General features: G+C 39.6%; 1 protein-coding gene across 9 annotated transcripts; it reads right to left on the minus strand.

The window, feature by feature from the left end:
• Positions 1 to 3,624: 3,624 nt before the first annotated feature.
• On the minus strand, positions 3,625 to 16,065 carry HNRNPK (heterogeneous nuclear ribonucleoprotein K). 9 transcript variants are annotated; one of them, XM_058445007.1, is made up of 17 exons: positions 15,908 to 16,065; positions 13,777 to 13,856; positions 13,608 to 13,692; positions 13,090 to 13,187; positions 12,401 to 12,457; positions 10,870 to 10,913; positions 9,925 to 9,997; positions 9,306 to 9,377; positions 8,690 to 8,803; positions 8,249 to 8,377; positions 7,297 to 7,604; positions 7,104 to 7,158; positions 6,715 to 6,798; positions 6,339 to 6,354; positions 6,179 to 6,246; positions 5,609 to 5,778; positions 3,625 to 4,887 (listed from the first exon to the last, which is right to left on the minus strand). In XM_058445007.1, exons 3-17 carry the CDS (start codon positions 13,663 to 13,665, stop codon positions 4,854 to 4,856), a joined length of 1,380 nt encoding a protein of 459 aa, XP_058300990.1. In that variant the 5' UTR covers positions 13,666 to 13,692; positions 13,777 to 13,856; positions 15,908 to 16,065; the 3' UTR covers positions 3,625 to 4,853. The 9 variants fall into 9 exon arrangements, with proteins under 9 accessions (XP_058300990.1, XP_032020284.1, XP_032020282.1 ...); XM_032164393.2 differs by having other exon boundaries at positions 3,625 to 4,827; positions 6,179 to 6,261; XM_032164391.2 differs by having other exon boundaries at positions 6,179 to 6,261.
• Positions 16,066 to 16,095: the final 30 nt, after the last annotated feature.

A 16,095-nucleotide genomic window follows, 5' to 3' on the forward strand; every position in this document is an offset into this window, starting at 1 on the left:
CTGTCTCAAAAAAAACAAAACAAAACAAAAATATTAGCTGGGTGTGGCGGCTGTAGTTCCTGTAGTCCCAGCTATTCCGGAGGCTGAGGCAGGCGAATCACTTGAACCTGGCAGGTGGAGGTTGCGGTGTGCCGAGATGCCACTGTACTGCAGCCTGGGTGACAGAGGGAGACTGTCTCAAAAAGCAAAAAACCCAAAAAAACCTATAAGCATTACAGCTTGCTTGCATCATTCTCAAGATTGAAAATCCCAGGAGAAAGAGTCTGGCTGGCCAAGCCTAAATCAAATGCCCACCCTCTGGGGTGACAAAATAACCCGTAAGGACCAGGATTTCTTTCTCCTCAAGCCTATGTACAATGGAGAGAGAAAAACTCCACAAGGAAAACTGTGTGCAATTAGAAAGGGGAAACTGATGTGGTATTAACAAGATGTCCATTATAATTCACCCTTTAGCTGTTCAGCATTCAAGAATTTTCTCATGTACTTTCAGAAATACTAGTATAATGCAGTTATTCTTCATAAAAAGTTTCTCACCTCCTCTTCTGAGGAAGACAATCCAGTCTCATTATTTGCTGCATCACAATCAAGTCCAGGATATGTGGGTGATGTACCTTTCTGCTTTAGCTTCAGCTTAACTGTGTTAGATCAAGTCCTAGAAGCAGAGTCTAAGCCAGGGATTTTTTTTGCAATTGATTCACTTCGAGAGTGCTCTCAGTTGAAGCAGAATGAGGAAAGGAGCACAGGGCAGGGAAAATTGGTCAAACCATGATGCAGTCTCAGCAGCGTCAGCCTGATCCCGAGTTCCGGAGTCTGAACTGTACACAGAATTGGCACCAATTTGACACACAAAGTATGAATAAATGATCTGAAGGCTCATTCCAAGTGAGATCACCTCCACCTAGAATTTATGGTTTGATAGCATTAGTCTTAACTCTCCTGTTTCTTGGGAATTCCGGGGTCTGTAAATTCCTAGATATGCCTTGTGAGTTTTCTCATAAATTCCCATTCCCACTGATAGCAGAAAAAAACTGCTCTTTTTTTTTTTTTTTATTTGAGTCGGAGTTTTTCTCGTTGCCCAGGCTGGAGTGCAGTGGCACGATCTCGGCTCACTGCAACCTCCGCCTCCCAGATTCAAGCAATTCTCCTGCCTCAGCCTCCCGAGCAGCTGGGATTACAGGTGTGCACCACCAAAGCTAGTATAACTGGCACTCAATTCAGTGGTCTCTCCATGACTATCTCGCCTTGGCTTTCACTGGTACTGCAAATCCTTTGCTATTCTGCCATCTCTATCCAGCCACTAGCTGGGCTGCTATGCGGTAACCTATCTTTCACCATAATGACCCCATCACAAGCCCCATTGGTTCTCAAGTGATGTCCCTCTTACGACATCTGGGAATCAAAGGAAATTCTGTGGGGTGTTTGTGTCTGTAATCTCAGATCATCTCTATGCCAAACGTATATCTCTTGGTCTTCTGTGCTTTCTATCCCATGTGGTCATAGAACACTTCGAGGGTTTCAAACTAGAAGTGAGCAGTGCCTTGTTTTTGCGCTTTTGGCGTCCTTTTCAACTCATCTGGAGTTTCTGCTCTCTCATTAATCATCTCCCACTGCTCTTGCCCCAGGCTGAAATATAGGAAGGTCTCTGGGGATGGCCTGAGCACCACTGCACTCCAGCCTGGGTGACACAGCCAGACCAACTTAAAAAAAAAAAAAGTTCTCCATTTTTTGGTTCTCTTTAACATAAAAACTTACTGGATTGAGACAGGGTCTGTCACCCAGGCTGTAGTGCAGTAGTGCCATCAAGGTTCACTGCAGCCTTCACTTCCCGGGCTCAGGCGATCCTCCCACCTCAAGCTTCCTAACTGGGACTACAGGTGTGCGCCACCATGCTTGGCTGATTTTTTGTAGAGATGGGGTTTCACCATATTGCCCAGGCTGTCTCAAACTCTTGGGCTCAAGACATCTGTCCACCTTAGCCCCCAAAATGTTGGGGTTACAAGTGTGAGCCACCGCACGAGGCTGATTAAATTTACTTTGAATCACAGCAATCTGAAGCAATTCATTACCTAATTCACATGAACGATAGCAATTGGGTACTAAAAAAACTTAAAACTAATGAAAGGGTTTTTTAAAAGAAAATTTTGCTGTTTTGTTTCTTGATTTTCTTTGCTATTAGATCAGATTTAGTATTTTACATATGTCTCAGTACAATAAAACAAAGGCAAACAAAATTTGAATTCATTAATAGTAGGGAAAGGTTTTAAATTCTTGAGATAACTAGTACAACTTGGTTTCCGTCTGTTGGCATTTTGATAATTAACGTTCAAAAAGTTAGGCTAAATTTTTGAAACTAAGTCAGCATTATGCACCAGTAACTTCTTACAAAATTGGCTCAATATTCCATTAAAGAGCTTATGTTCACTTCTCCCACCCTTTGTGAAAATTCTCCCAACCTGTCCCAATTCTCACCCAAATTTTAAATACCATTTACCAATCAATAGCAGTGGCAATGCAAAAGGCCCCTCTCCCTCCCAAAGCTGTATATCAAAGATATCAATGCCAGATATTCTTCAATCCATTAAGTCTTCAGTAGAATGTGTTTAAGGTCTGAAATTATTGGAAAATGCAAAAGTGAAAACATTTGCAGCTAATACTCCATGTGTTTACATAACTCATTTATAGGTAACAGATAAAAGCTTTGGAAGCCAGTGTTCTCTCCAGGGATGCTTTCCTCCAGTAGGATTAACAATTTGAAGTGTTGTTGTCATTTTTCTTTAGAGGTAAAGGCTCATTTCACCCTGAGCAACCCCAACTCACCCACACTGGGGAAACCATACCACAGGTAGCATTCACTAGTTTTAAGTGATATTTTTACATTTATTTCATATCCTTCGTTAATCAAAAGATCACTCTACGCCCCTCCCCAAACTGTCACTCAACTCTAATTCCCTTAAAAGACATTATTCTGTTATACTATTAATACTTACATGAATTCTAGAACTTCCCAACTGTTACTTTTATTATACACAAGCCTCTGACCTAAATTCAATAATTACACTCATGACTCCTTTCCTATATAGTTGTTCATCTGTTTTGAGAAAGGAGGATTGCTTGTGCCCAGAAGATGGAGGTTGCAGTGAGCCAAGATTATGCCACTGTACTCCAGCCTGGGAAAAAGAGCAAGACACTGTCTCAAAAAACAAAACTAGAAGTTTTCAAGCTTTCTGGACAGCTGGAGGTTAATTAGTATTTCAGGAATATGGGCCGGGAACCATACTCTGCAGTTATTTTACATTATCTCCGATATTCTCAAACATCAAACTAAAGCTATTTTAGAGAAAGGAACCAAGTAACTCACTCAAAATTTCTCATAGGTAATGAGGAAAGCTCTGGCTGACTATAAGAAAAAAAAAATTGGATAACTAGGCTCTCATTTTGCTAAATTATCACTTTAATAAATTATGAGCCCAACTACCACCCCTGCCAGCTTTCACTTATAAATGCTAGAAAAACACTTCACACAAAAAAATATATAAGATTACTATATTTCCTTTTAAGAGGAACGTTTCAACAAATTTTACAGGTGTCAATCAACCCTTGTTCAAATTGGGCACACATCAAATCTAGCATCATGGGTGTTTTATTTATTTGGAAGTGAATTTTAACTATCAATACAAATGCCAAGATACTACACAAAACATCCACAGGAACTTTTTTCATCTTTTTTTTTGAATTGTACACAAACATTTCCTACATAATCCAACATACAACAGAGAAATGGTACATCTTTTTCTTTCAATTTGCATACAATGGAAAAACAAGTATATATATATTTTACAAAGTTTAACTAATAAGACACTAGAGCAAGTTGACAGTTTAAGTCTATAGGTGAGAAATTATCTAATAAAAATAATCAATTTTTTTCAGCATTAGTCACTTCCATAACCAAGTGTTATTCTGATTAATAAAACTTGCTGCCAATCAGAATTCTGGTATATACTCATACCATTACTCAAACTTGTAGTACTGCTCCCCACCTTAGTTCTTCACAACTAACATAGAAAATTGTTGAAAAGTAGGGGCAAGCATTTGCAAAAACAAACAAAAAATCCCCAGCTTATTATAAGCATGAATATGTATGATGGAATTTCTTCCCAGCAATAGACTTCCAAACCATCAAGAAATCACCAGAACTAAGTTTGCCAAGTTATTTTGCCTATGTCCAACAAGAGATGCACTTATATGTCCAACAGAGGAGCTGAAAATTAAACTTAGTGTTTAGTTTGGGGGTGGGTTGGGAAATTCAGCCACCATTTAAAAATGACTGTCTTAAAAAAAAAATGACCACCAAAAATAGGTTCACTAAATTTATTTTAAAAATCATAAAACGTTTCTTACAAAAGAGCATTACATTCTGCACACTGCTCTGAACAGATGCCAGGGACATGTGGACTATTGTTACTTTTCCTCCCTGTCCCACCCCCCAAATGTTACAGTGACCACAAAGCAAGGTGTTCACAATAATTACATGGGGGGAATTTTTTTAAACCACCAACAATAACAAAAAATAAAATCCACTCACTCTGCTGCTGTTTCAAAACTTCAATGTTAGTTTTTGCACGCCCTTCCCCCCCCCAACCCTGTTTGTAAGGAACTAAAACATTACATCTGGTGAACAGCAAAGATTTCACTACACCTCAAATGCAGAACACCTATGAAGCAGAGGAATGTTGGCTTTTTAAACAGAAGCAGATAAAAAAAAAAAGATGCAGGACTCCTTCAGTTCTTCACTAGTCTTAGAAAAACTTTCCAGAATACTGCTTCACACTATAAAAAAGAAAAAATATCTTGCATTAGAATCCTTCAACATCTGCATACTGCTTCACACTATAAAAGAAAAGAAAAAAAAGTGCGAATTAGAATTTTTGCTCGTAACATCTTAATCAACATCAAGACAATTTCAATGCTAAATTAAAATGATAAACATGTCCATTACAATTAGAAGAGTTCAAAAACCATTAGCAATTACAAATTAAAGCAATGTTAAGTGTCAAGAAAAATGATGAGTAGTAAATCAGACATTAGTAGAACAGAATTAAGAAAACGGAATTGAAAGTTGTTAATATTTGGTAGAAAAGACAAAGAATGCTAGTAAGGTGTGAAATGCTGCATTTTACAGCACCAATCATTTGTCCTGTAGAGGCATGGCCTGTGCCATATGGCAGACTGTGATTTGTTGTCGATTTAGTTATCTAAAAACAACAAAATCACTAGTCTTCCACACAGAACTAGGCCAACATCCAATGAATCTTCTATATTTTCTACAGGCTCTGTACAATTTTGTAACAAGTGGTTTTGGCAGCAGTTTTCACCAGAGAAATGAGAAGTTTGCTTGGTTAAGGCTTCTTCCAGCAAGATTAGTATTGAATGTCTTCGTTTTAGTAAGAAAGCAGAAGAAAATTAAGGCAAACTATTAGAATGTTTAGAAGTTAGGTCCCCAAAAGGTTGAGACACCATGGCTTCTAAAAGAAAAAAATCAATTGAGAAGAAAAGCTTTTTAAAAGTTTTAGTACATATAAGCTAACGCAAAGCTAAACTTAAAACTGACCTGTTCTGCAGCAAATACTGTGCATTCTGTATCTGGTCCTGTGTTCCTGTAATGGTAATGATCCGATCTTCGGATCCTTCTAAAGGTTCATCAATTTTGATCGAAGCTCCCGACTCATGACGGATTTGTTTAATCCGCTGACCACCTTTGCCAATAATAGATCCAGCCAACTGAAAAGATTTTTTAAAAGTATGTGTTTACGATATACTTTTAACATTTACTACCTGTATTTTCAAGGAACATGAAGTGTATTAATTTTATTCATTCAGACTCTTAACTGATTATCTAACGCTCCCTAAACCTGTCAAGGTTTGAGTTATAATGTATTTATGTCACACTTACTAATGTTTCCCTTAGTTAAGGGCTCAAAACCCTCTTAACTACTTTTATTAATAGCACTGATCACTTGACAAGACTCAAACAGCAGACAACCCAGCTCACTAAAGCCCATTAACATAACCTCAATCCTAAATGTATTTTTGTTAAAACCTTCTGAATTAAAAAATATACAGAAAAGAGGAATAATCATAAAAGTGATAAAATGTTCCTGGTAGTATTAAAGATACTTACATCTTTGGGAATAGTTACTTGTGTAGTAATAATAGGTCCACCAAGATCACCATATGAGCCACGACCCCCTGCATAGGAATAATCTGATTTAAATAATGAGCAGTAAGTTCATTTAAAAAGTATGAAATTAATGTTTGACTTCACAAAGGAGAGAACTTACCATATCCGGAGCCACCCTAAAAACAAAGAAAAAAATAGAAAATTACTTTGCCGTTGTAATTACTACCTGTACTTTAAAAAAATTCATTTAATAAAATGGAGTCTTGCTATGTTGCCCAGGCTGGTCTCAAACTCTCAGGCTCAAGTGATCCTCCTGCCTCAGGCTCTTTAGTAGTTGGGATTATGAGTGAGCACCACTGCACGCAGCTTCACTATTCAAGTATTTTAATACTCATAAAATCCCTCTTCAGGAAACCAAAGTCCTCCTGTATCCTATTTTCAGTTAAGTATCCTCAGGGGAATAAAAAACTTACTGGAGAGCAGGTAAGTATCTTAAATTATCACTGATACACACACGAACAACTATGATACTCAACCTGTGGTTCATAAGCCATCTGCCATTCTGATGGGCTCCATGTATCTATTGCAGAGTCCCAAGTTTCATCAGCACTGAAACCAACCTGTTAGAGATAAAAATATTAACATGAACCCGCACTGTATTTCGTTATAGAGCCCTTTTTATATGCCTAATTTACATGTTACATTAAAACAAAAGAGGGTACATATATAGGCAGCAATTATGTAATCGAGGGGAACAAAGCTCAATCAAGTGCAGCAAATAATAGAAGTAATTATTTAACTAGTAATCCAAACAAAATTTACTTGTAAGAAAAGTTTTTAATCACTATAACCTTCAACAAAACGTGAACTACATTGTGACAACCCTCACAGACACAACACACTGGTAATAAACCAAACTTCTTACCATGCCGTCGTAACGGTCTCCAGGTCTCCCTCTTCTGTCATAGGCCATGAGGTCTCTGCAAGCATAGTACTTGTTGTAATCTAAACGTGTTTACATGCCAAACATATCAAATCAAAGTCTACCTTGTCTACCACTAAGTGCAGCCTCTTGTAGGTTAATAATTCATAGATGGGGGAAAAAAAAAAAAACTTACCCCCCTCTAGGTGGTGGTGGTGGAGGAAGAGGAAGATTCCGAGCTCTGCTACCACCCCGGCCGCCTCGTCCGGGAGGAGGGGGAGGTGGTCCTCGACGAGGGCTCATATCATCATAATCTCTTCTAGATGGAGGCATGGGACGCCCACCCCGACCAGGAGGCATTCTGTCAAAACCACCTCTTCCCCGCATGGGAAATCCCACTGGACGTCCACGGCGGTCATCAAACATCATTGTAAAACCACCATAATCATAGGTTTCATCGTAAAAATTGGGATCATAAGGCTGTGCACGTCCTTTGATGGGAGACTAAAAACAGAGATGGAACAAACTTACAGACTGAAGAAAAAGAGTCCGGCTTCATACCAACCCTTCTAACATCATCATCAAACAAAATATAAGTCATTCCCCCATCAGGAGGTAGTAGAGGCAGAAACAGGAATTATGTCCATGCTAACAGTAGCAAAGTAAAGATTCCAAAGAAATCCAATACTTTTGGCAAGTACTAAATAAAAGTGAGTTCTATTCCCTGTACAGGGAGAAGTAACAGCTTGCTCTTACACTTAGATCATAAGAAACCACAAAGCCCTCCCATTTTACATGACAAACTACAATGCACATTTCACAAGGGCTGAAGAGATGAGTCTTGGCAAGCCTGTTAATCCATACTGAGGCACCTGAGATAGGAAGCCCTGCAGCGTAATTACAAAAACACAAGCAACACTATAGGAAATTCATTCGAAGGATCAAAGTCTATAGAAATACCACCAACAAATTACCTCTCTTTCTAAACCATTTTTAAATTAAAGTGATGGCTGAAGCTAGGTGATAGAAAATTGCCAGGGAAAGGGCAAATGACGACTATTAGACTAAATTGCTCTGAAGCTACTTTTGCAGAAGGTTATCACTTTGTTTCATAAAATCAAGTGTAAACAAAAAGTGTTCTGAAATACCTCAGATATAAGATCAAGGATGATCTTTATGCACTCTACAACCCTATCGGGTTTTCCTCCAATAAGAACAACTCTGTCAGTGGAATGAGGACAGCATTCCTGGAAAAGCTTGATGGTGGTTTGAGTGTTCTGTAGTAAGATCATAAAAAAAAAAAATAATTAGAAGAAAATTAGCTTTCCTAGGTTCAGTGAAAATTGCATTTGAATTCAACAATTATCCTCCCACAATATAAAAACTTCATTAATTATCACAGGGCTTTGCAACGGTATAAAAATTTGACATAATAACATGTCTGGCAGTGCCAGACATTTTTTGTCATTTGTGATAAGCAATCTTTGGAGGGAACTGAGAGGGGAAGCGAGAGCTCACAGAAACAACTCTATATGAAAATTTACTTTCCAGCAAAGAATATGGCAGAATTTTTTTTTTTTTTTTTTTACCTCTCGAAGTTCTTTGATTTTAGCACCTTTGACCCCAATAATTCCTCCTGCTAGACTCTGATGAATCAACAGCCTCAATTCGCAGTCAAAGTCACTTCCTTTATAGTGTTGGTACTGTGGAGGGAGAGTTATAAAATTTTAGTCTCAAATCAGCAATTCCCCAATACACACTTATCTGCTATAAGCATAACAATAATATACTGTTGCAGTGAGCAACCTGAATTTATATTTCAATAACTTTACCAGTTATGTGCTTATTATCCTCAATAGCCAGGCCCAAAAAGGACATTCTGCACCACCTTAAAAAACTATTTTATTTTCAGGTCCTGCAACACCATACCCACACTGCAGCCATTTAGCATGTCGCTGTTACCACAAAATTATTATTAACATTCAAATAACACCATAATAAAAATGACTGCAAAGCACTTTGCAAATGTAGTTAATTCCCACTGCAGCATGGAGCAGGGTCAACAGTGAGTTGTAAGACCATTCATGTATCATGTTTTTAAGCCTTTTTCTATAGAGATGGGAAAAGCACACTATGTTAAAAATATAATCGATCCTATGGGCCAGGCTCCATACTTCAGTGGGGTTCAATGGCACTATGACATACATTTAAGCATTCCACAGCATCAGATTCGAGCGGGAGCTGGCTGGTTGCAGTGGGTGATGGCAACTGCAGGCCCTGAAAGTAGAAAAATAAGAGTAATAGGTTAAGTGTCTAGCGTGATCAGGCTATTGTCGCATATATTGGTAAAGCTACTACAACATTTAAATCTACATTATTAAATAATGAGAAACTGCTTTATTCAACATTAAGATGACACAAAACATAAAATACTCTTCTCTATATACCTAGTGAATTATGTAATCTTAAAATCCTAACTAAATCTAAATAATTCTCCTTTTCAACATATTCCCACAAATATTCTAATTGTAAAAATCTCTCTTCTAAAACTAAAGCCCATAAAATACATACTAAACCCATGAAAGCACATGACCACAGATAAGTTCACATTTACTCCAGGAGTGGCCAGCCTGTTTTTTTTTTTTTTTTTTTTTTTTTTTAAAAAAAAAAGTTACTCATGTACAAAATTATGTAGCAGGTTAAGATACTGCTACAAACTGTCATATCCATTGTCTCTCCACCTCCCCCATCATACACCAATACAACATACTTTAAACATTCCCCCCTCATATCGTCAAATACATTTAAAAGAAAATGAGCCTACCTCTTCCAAGGTAGGGATGATTTTCTTCAGAATTTCTCCAATTGTTTCAATATCAGCACTGATACTCAATATGCTGTCAAACACCACAAATACCAGATAGTACAAAAAAGGTGGAAAAGAAAAATGAGTTTTGTGTTTGTCACCAAATCATACAAACTTTTACAGAGATGTAACATACGATTATTTAATATTCCCCATTTAAAGTAGCCTATTTATAGATTTCTCACATGCAGTTTGTTTTATACCCAATACAGACATGGTAACAATATTAGGAGACTTGCAGAGAGACAGAGAGAATGGGCTTTTGGAAGGGCTCAGATTAAGTGGGCAATAAACTGACCAGAACTGAAGCAGAGTTGAATATTTATGTTCCCCGCCACCACTAAGGTAAGGATACCCTCGCTGTTACATTGGTAAAACTGGCACACCTTCTCTTAGGCAAAGTGGGGGAATATGCAAGTGGTGAACATTGTATCTGGAGTAAGGTTATGAATACCAGTTAGAAATTAGATCACTAATGGGCTCTGCAAGAAAACAAATACAAATGCAAGACAAAACAAAGACAACACAAATGAGAAGTGAAGGAAAGTGAACCAGAGTTAGCATTTCATCAGAAAAAATTATGAACAGGCAATGTTGGGAAGCAAGGTGGGCCACAAAGACAGAGCGAGAGACTATTTTGGTAACAATTTGATTTACAATGCGGCAAATATGCAACACTTGAAGCTGTGCTCCTTCCATCGAAATAAAATTAGTGGATCGTTTGGGTGGGCAACTCACGGTAAAAGTTCAGTGACAAAAAGACTTAATGGGGAAAATAAGACAGAAACTTGAAAAACAATACACCGTCTAAAGGGGATACTATTTAATTATATAAAAGGCAGGTAATAAAATACATTTCTCTCTTTCTAATCAGGCAGTGAGGCATAAACTGTTGGGACATACCGCTCGGGGCCACTGCTGTCTGGGACTGAAACACTGGCATTGTACTGCATTGGTCATTGGCGTTCGTGGATGTTGGCATTGGGCATGGGCATTCAATCAGAAGTTGTCAAGTATGGTACCCGTTTGGCAACGAGCACATTTTTGGGCATAGCCAACCAGGGTTTTCACATGGGCGTTCAGGGGCGGATGGGCCAACGTCATGGTGGGCAACGCAGGGGTAAGTCGATCCAGTACATGGGCAACGGAGATATATGGCCAAAAAAACAAGGAGAGGGAAAAGGGGGAAAAGCAATAAATTTTAATTTAATACAAACTATACTCATACTCTCAATGAAACAAGCTTAAGTTGTTCTGAAGACTAACACAATAATGGACTTCTCTAAATCTGACTGTGGCTTAACATTAAGGACCTCAAATGATGGTTCTAGCCTTTTTATTTTTTAAGAAAAACAAATGATGTTTCAGTAGCAGGCTGGCTCATGAGGGTAGACACAAAACCTGACTCAAAGTTTACTGAAATTCTTGAGGAAATGGGGAAATTAATAACCCAGATAATTATACAGAACATCTGGATTAAGAGGAGAGAGGTTTATAAAAGACAAAACAAAAATTCCCACACCACCAAAAACCCTAACTAATAAGACTGGTTTGGTTTTCTGGAGGTTTTGAAACGCATTCCTAGATCCTAACAGGCAAGTTTGTAAAATTTTAAACAAATTTTCAAGTTCAGTTTACAGTAATCAAGAGGAACATACAAAGATCTGCGACCAAGAGAGAAATGAAATACTGTCAAATAAGTACTCGACACAAAGTTATTTGCCTCATTTTTAGCAAGAAAAACATTAAGAAATGTGTACACTATGAGAAAAAAAATTTAGAAATTTTGGTGTAGCCAAGTCCTATAAATGTGCTCACTTCTGGCACTGCCAACATTTAATGTGTCTAATCACAAGAGTCAACCCACTGTAAAATGAAGACTCAAACAAATCATAGGCATTGACGAACAGTTTCCCAATTATAAGATTAAGTGCCTACTCTATTCTTTACCCATATTTAAATCATGCAACCTCAACATTAAATTCTTTGTGCTCCATGTGCAAGCTGTTAAAGAACAGATGGACATTTTTCTTCCCAAAGAAAACAAAAAAATTTTTCTGGATTTAACCAGCCACCTGCAATGGTTTTCAGTAATACTGTAATTGATTCACACACAAGAAATGGTGCAATCAAGGATTTTTACACTTTGTCGCTATTTCTAATTAAGATGGTATCTTGCTTGATGAAGTGAATAATTTGGTGGACTCTTATTAGAATGTGAAGAGGTTTAAAAGAAACCACCCCGCACCCTGCTCAATCTGGGCTTTTGTTAAAACAGGAATGGATAACTTCGAAATCAATTCTGTAATAATAAATTATTACAAATGTCTTTGTAGCTAAACTATGAAATGATTTCTAGGATGTAAATCTTTAAATTTCTATAGACATATAAACTGAAGCTGCTCGTGTAGTAGTTTAAACTCTTAATACTTACGTCTGTACGGAGAGCCTTAATATTCTTGCCTCCTTTTCCAATCACTGCCCCAGCATTCTGCAGAAGATACAAAGACAAAAAATTATTTTGCCTTTCCCTAAAATTAATGGCTACCTATGCTCTTAGATTTTGCTAAAAAATCCTCCAACCTGTTTGTCATAAGAATAAAAATCTATTTGGGGATGTAAAAACGACCAGGCCAAAACCAAACCAAAAATCAAAATATAATTCTAAGTGCTGTGAGGACTAGTTTGGAGTACTCAACGTCAGAAATAACACCAAGTAAAAATAAAACTAAGCACAGATTTTATAGCACCCTTTGGTAAAATAAGTCAATTAATTTAATATTAGTAGGTACCTTCATATTGTGCCCCATGATAAAACAATACACTGCCAACCAAGCAGTTTCCTAAGGAGTCCACACATAATTAAGATTTAATCTATTAACACTTTAAGAATCACACCCTCCTCCTAGTTTGACCTGTAGTGGTGGTTCCCTACAGCCAAAGCTTTAATCTTAACTATTAGTGGAATAACAAAACCATCAGAGACTTCAAGTCTGTTTAGAAAGAACCAAATGTTTTATATTCTTCAATCTGTAAAACTTTGACATTCTAGAAAGCCAAACCAGACCTTAATTTCTACTTGAGTATGAACCACCTTCAAATTTTCAAGAATAAAATTTATACCTTGCTCTGAAGCAGAATGCGTAATTCAACCATCTCATCAGTGTTTCTAGATCTTTTAAATGCTTGTTCCTCTTCCATATCTTCTGCGGGGCGTTTACCTAAAAATTAACAGTTCAGATTTCAAAGAAAGCAGCGAAGTCTCCAAAGCAACTCCATTCTGTTTCAAGAGACTTGTTGCTAATCTTAGGCATGTTTTAAAAAGACCAAAGGCATTGCTATAGACTTGAACGTTATGCTTCCATCTAGTAAAATGCACCAAACACAAAATACTGCGACAAAATACTTCAAAGGACTTGAAATCCCAAAATGCAAGGAAAAATTATTTATATGCAAATCAGTTACTTCTACTTCATAAATAAAAGCTAAGATATAACTACTGATAAATCGCAGAATTAAAATTACCTACATAAACAGTAATACCCAAATTTCACCACACACTCCTAAGGCAATAATTAACAGAATAAGGCAATTTATTAACAAAATAAAAAAATACTGTTAAAACTAAAATTTCTTCTCACCAAATTCACCATTGGTTTCAGTGTTAGGGAAGGTTTCTTCTGGCTGTTCAGTTTCCATATTCTTTTATTAAACGGGCACACCAATCTGTTGAAAAATAAAGAAGCTAATACATTTGGCTTATTGGAAAGCAAGCTGTAGAAAAAAAAAGACATTGCTTCTAGAACGTACCAGTTACTATATATCCTTGCAGAGCAGAACTGAAGCGTTCTGGGTCGGACCAACAACTGACACCCCAGTGCTGCAGTAGCCTGTAAGAACCAATACAAATCACTTTTGCTTTTGTTTATTCTTATTACTGAATATTTGTTTCTGAACACAGTGAACACTGATTTGAACCCAAAAAACTAGCTGTTTCTAAAACTTGATTCTTCATTTTAGGGTTTCACAATTCAAATGACTGCCTAAAAAATACAAAATTCAAGGGAGCCTGGTTTCATTTTTTGCTAAGTTAGAACAATAACTTTTAGCCACTAGATTAAGTCCCACCACAGCAATGAATTGTTTTATACGGAACATTCCCAAAAGCCTGAAAAGATAAATGTCATCCACAAAGCATACATTTATGAAAAGTCACAATGCATCTTATTCACTGGAAAAACTAATTTTATACTAAAACTTCCAATTGCTTTTCTATTTCTTTCGACTGATGCTTGAAGCGATCTTATGTGACATCTCCAAAGTTTACAAATAACAACGGCAATTGCGAACACATCCAACAACCAGAACAATCTACTGGAGGGATAAATCCAAAAATCTAATATAGGACCAGACTCAAACTACCACACTACCAGTCTATTAATCAGCGAAGCAAATAGAGCCCTTGAAAACTAACAGTCACTAGCGGATTATTTTAAATTAGGCTTAACAGAGTACAACACGACAATTATGCCTGTAATACGAAAACTAAAGCGTCTACGTGCCAGAACGGTCGATAAGACTGCAAACAGCCCTTTTTTAAGCTTCCCTCTCGTCGGGACTAGGAGTTGGCAAGCGGCCTCTACTAGAAGGTTGGCTAGACAGCAAAGAGCCAACAAGCGAGGCACATTTATGCCTCCCATTCTCCCATACCGTTGGTCGACTTATTGTTCTCCTAACGACTAACTGAAACGACATTCTTCGGGCCCAGCACTCAATTTCTGAGGTGTGGTGGGAGAAGATTTGGATAAGAAAGTTTAAGCAAAAACAGCAGGGCTTATCTGTAAGAATAACGTTGCCGCGTGCCGTTCACCCTTCGGGTCCTGCAGTCACTAGTCCCTAGGCCCCGAAAATCCGCTAAGTATGCGCTCGACTGGCCGAGCGCCAATGCGCCCTCCCCTCCCCGCCTCCCGGTACCGGGATCAGAAATAGCCAGGTAACAGGACTGGAAAAAGCGAAAGTCGACAGCAGAAGCGCCGCACCTCTCCTCACCCGGATCCGACAGGAAATGGCGGCCCGCGTAATGGCGACTACGTGCTACTAGGCGGAGCCGAGCGCCGACCCCCTCCCCCACCCACCACGCGGTCCCGAGGTCTCATCCCCCGCATCCTCCCCCCCCCCTGCCCGAGACAAAGCCATCGAGGCAGCCCTGACCGTTCCAACCCCGCTGCTCCAGCTCCGACCCCAGGCCGGGAGACCCAAGGTGAGGCGGGGCTCACACAAAGAGAGCGGCGGCGCGACCTTCTCCCCGCACCAGCCTCCTTTCCTCCACGAGGTTTCTAGTTCCCAGGGCCACATAGCTCCAGCTCATCCTAGAAGCACATGCCTCAGGAATTCCCGAAGTCTCTAGGACCACAACGCGGACTGCGGATACACGCTCAGGGAAATGGCGGAGGTGGGGGAGGGGACGCCGGGCAACGTTCCCACTCGGAAAAGCGGCCAAACACCAAAGCGGCCCCCAGAACTCCTCCCTCAAGCGGAAAAACTGGGCTCCGACCCTCACCTCCACCAGCCGCTCCCCCAACCCGGCTTCTCACCGCGCGAGGCTGCCGTCCCTCCGCCGCCGCGCCGCCTCAGCCGGTCGGAGCTAGACAGAAAACGAGCGCAGGCTCCCCTCCCCCGCCTTCTCGCGTCCTCCCCGCCGTCGCGCCCTATTGGCTGCCAGGGCTTCAGCGATGGTGCGAGGGCGAAGCGATTGGCCCGAGGCCACGTCAATCAAGGCGACGGCGGCGACAACCCCGCCTACCGCCAGCGCCTCCCTTCGGGCTGGGAGGCCACTAAGGGCTCGAGAAAACCCGGGCTTGGGAAAAGTCAACGCAGCCTTTCGGGGAGGCCCAACCCTTACCCGAACCAGCAATACCCAAGCTCCAATAACTCCAATTACCTATAGGCCGCGAACAAGTGGGACACAGGCAAGACGTCGAGGTCAGTGCAGCAGAGAAACAGAGGATAATGGCGTCTGCAGTGCTGTCGCCTGGAGCGCCCTCCTTCTTTCTCGTTCGCGCACTCTCTACTTGGGGGGAGGGGCGGCTAGGGGGCGAACCTCTCGCGAGATCTAACAACTGCCTAGTT

The sequence above is a fragment of the Hylobates moloch genome, unplaced genomic scaffold (assembly GCF_009828535.3).
Source record: "Hylobates moloch isolate HMO894 unplaced genomic scaffold, HMol_V3 SCAFFOLD_10, whole genome shotgun sequence".
NCBI classification, from domain to species: domain Eukaryota; kingdom Metazoa; phylum Chordata; class Mammalia; order Primates; family Hylobatidae; genus Hylobates; species Hylobates moloch.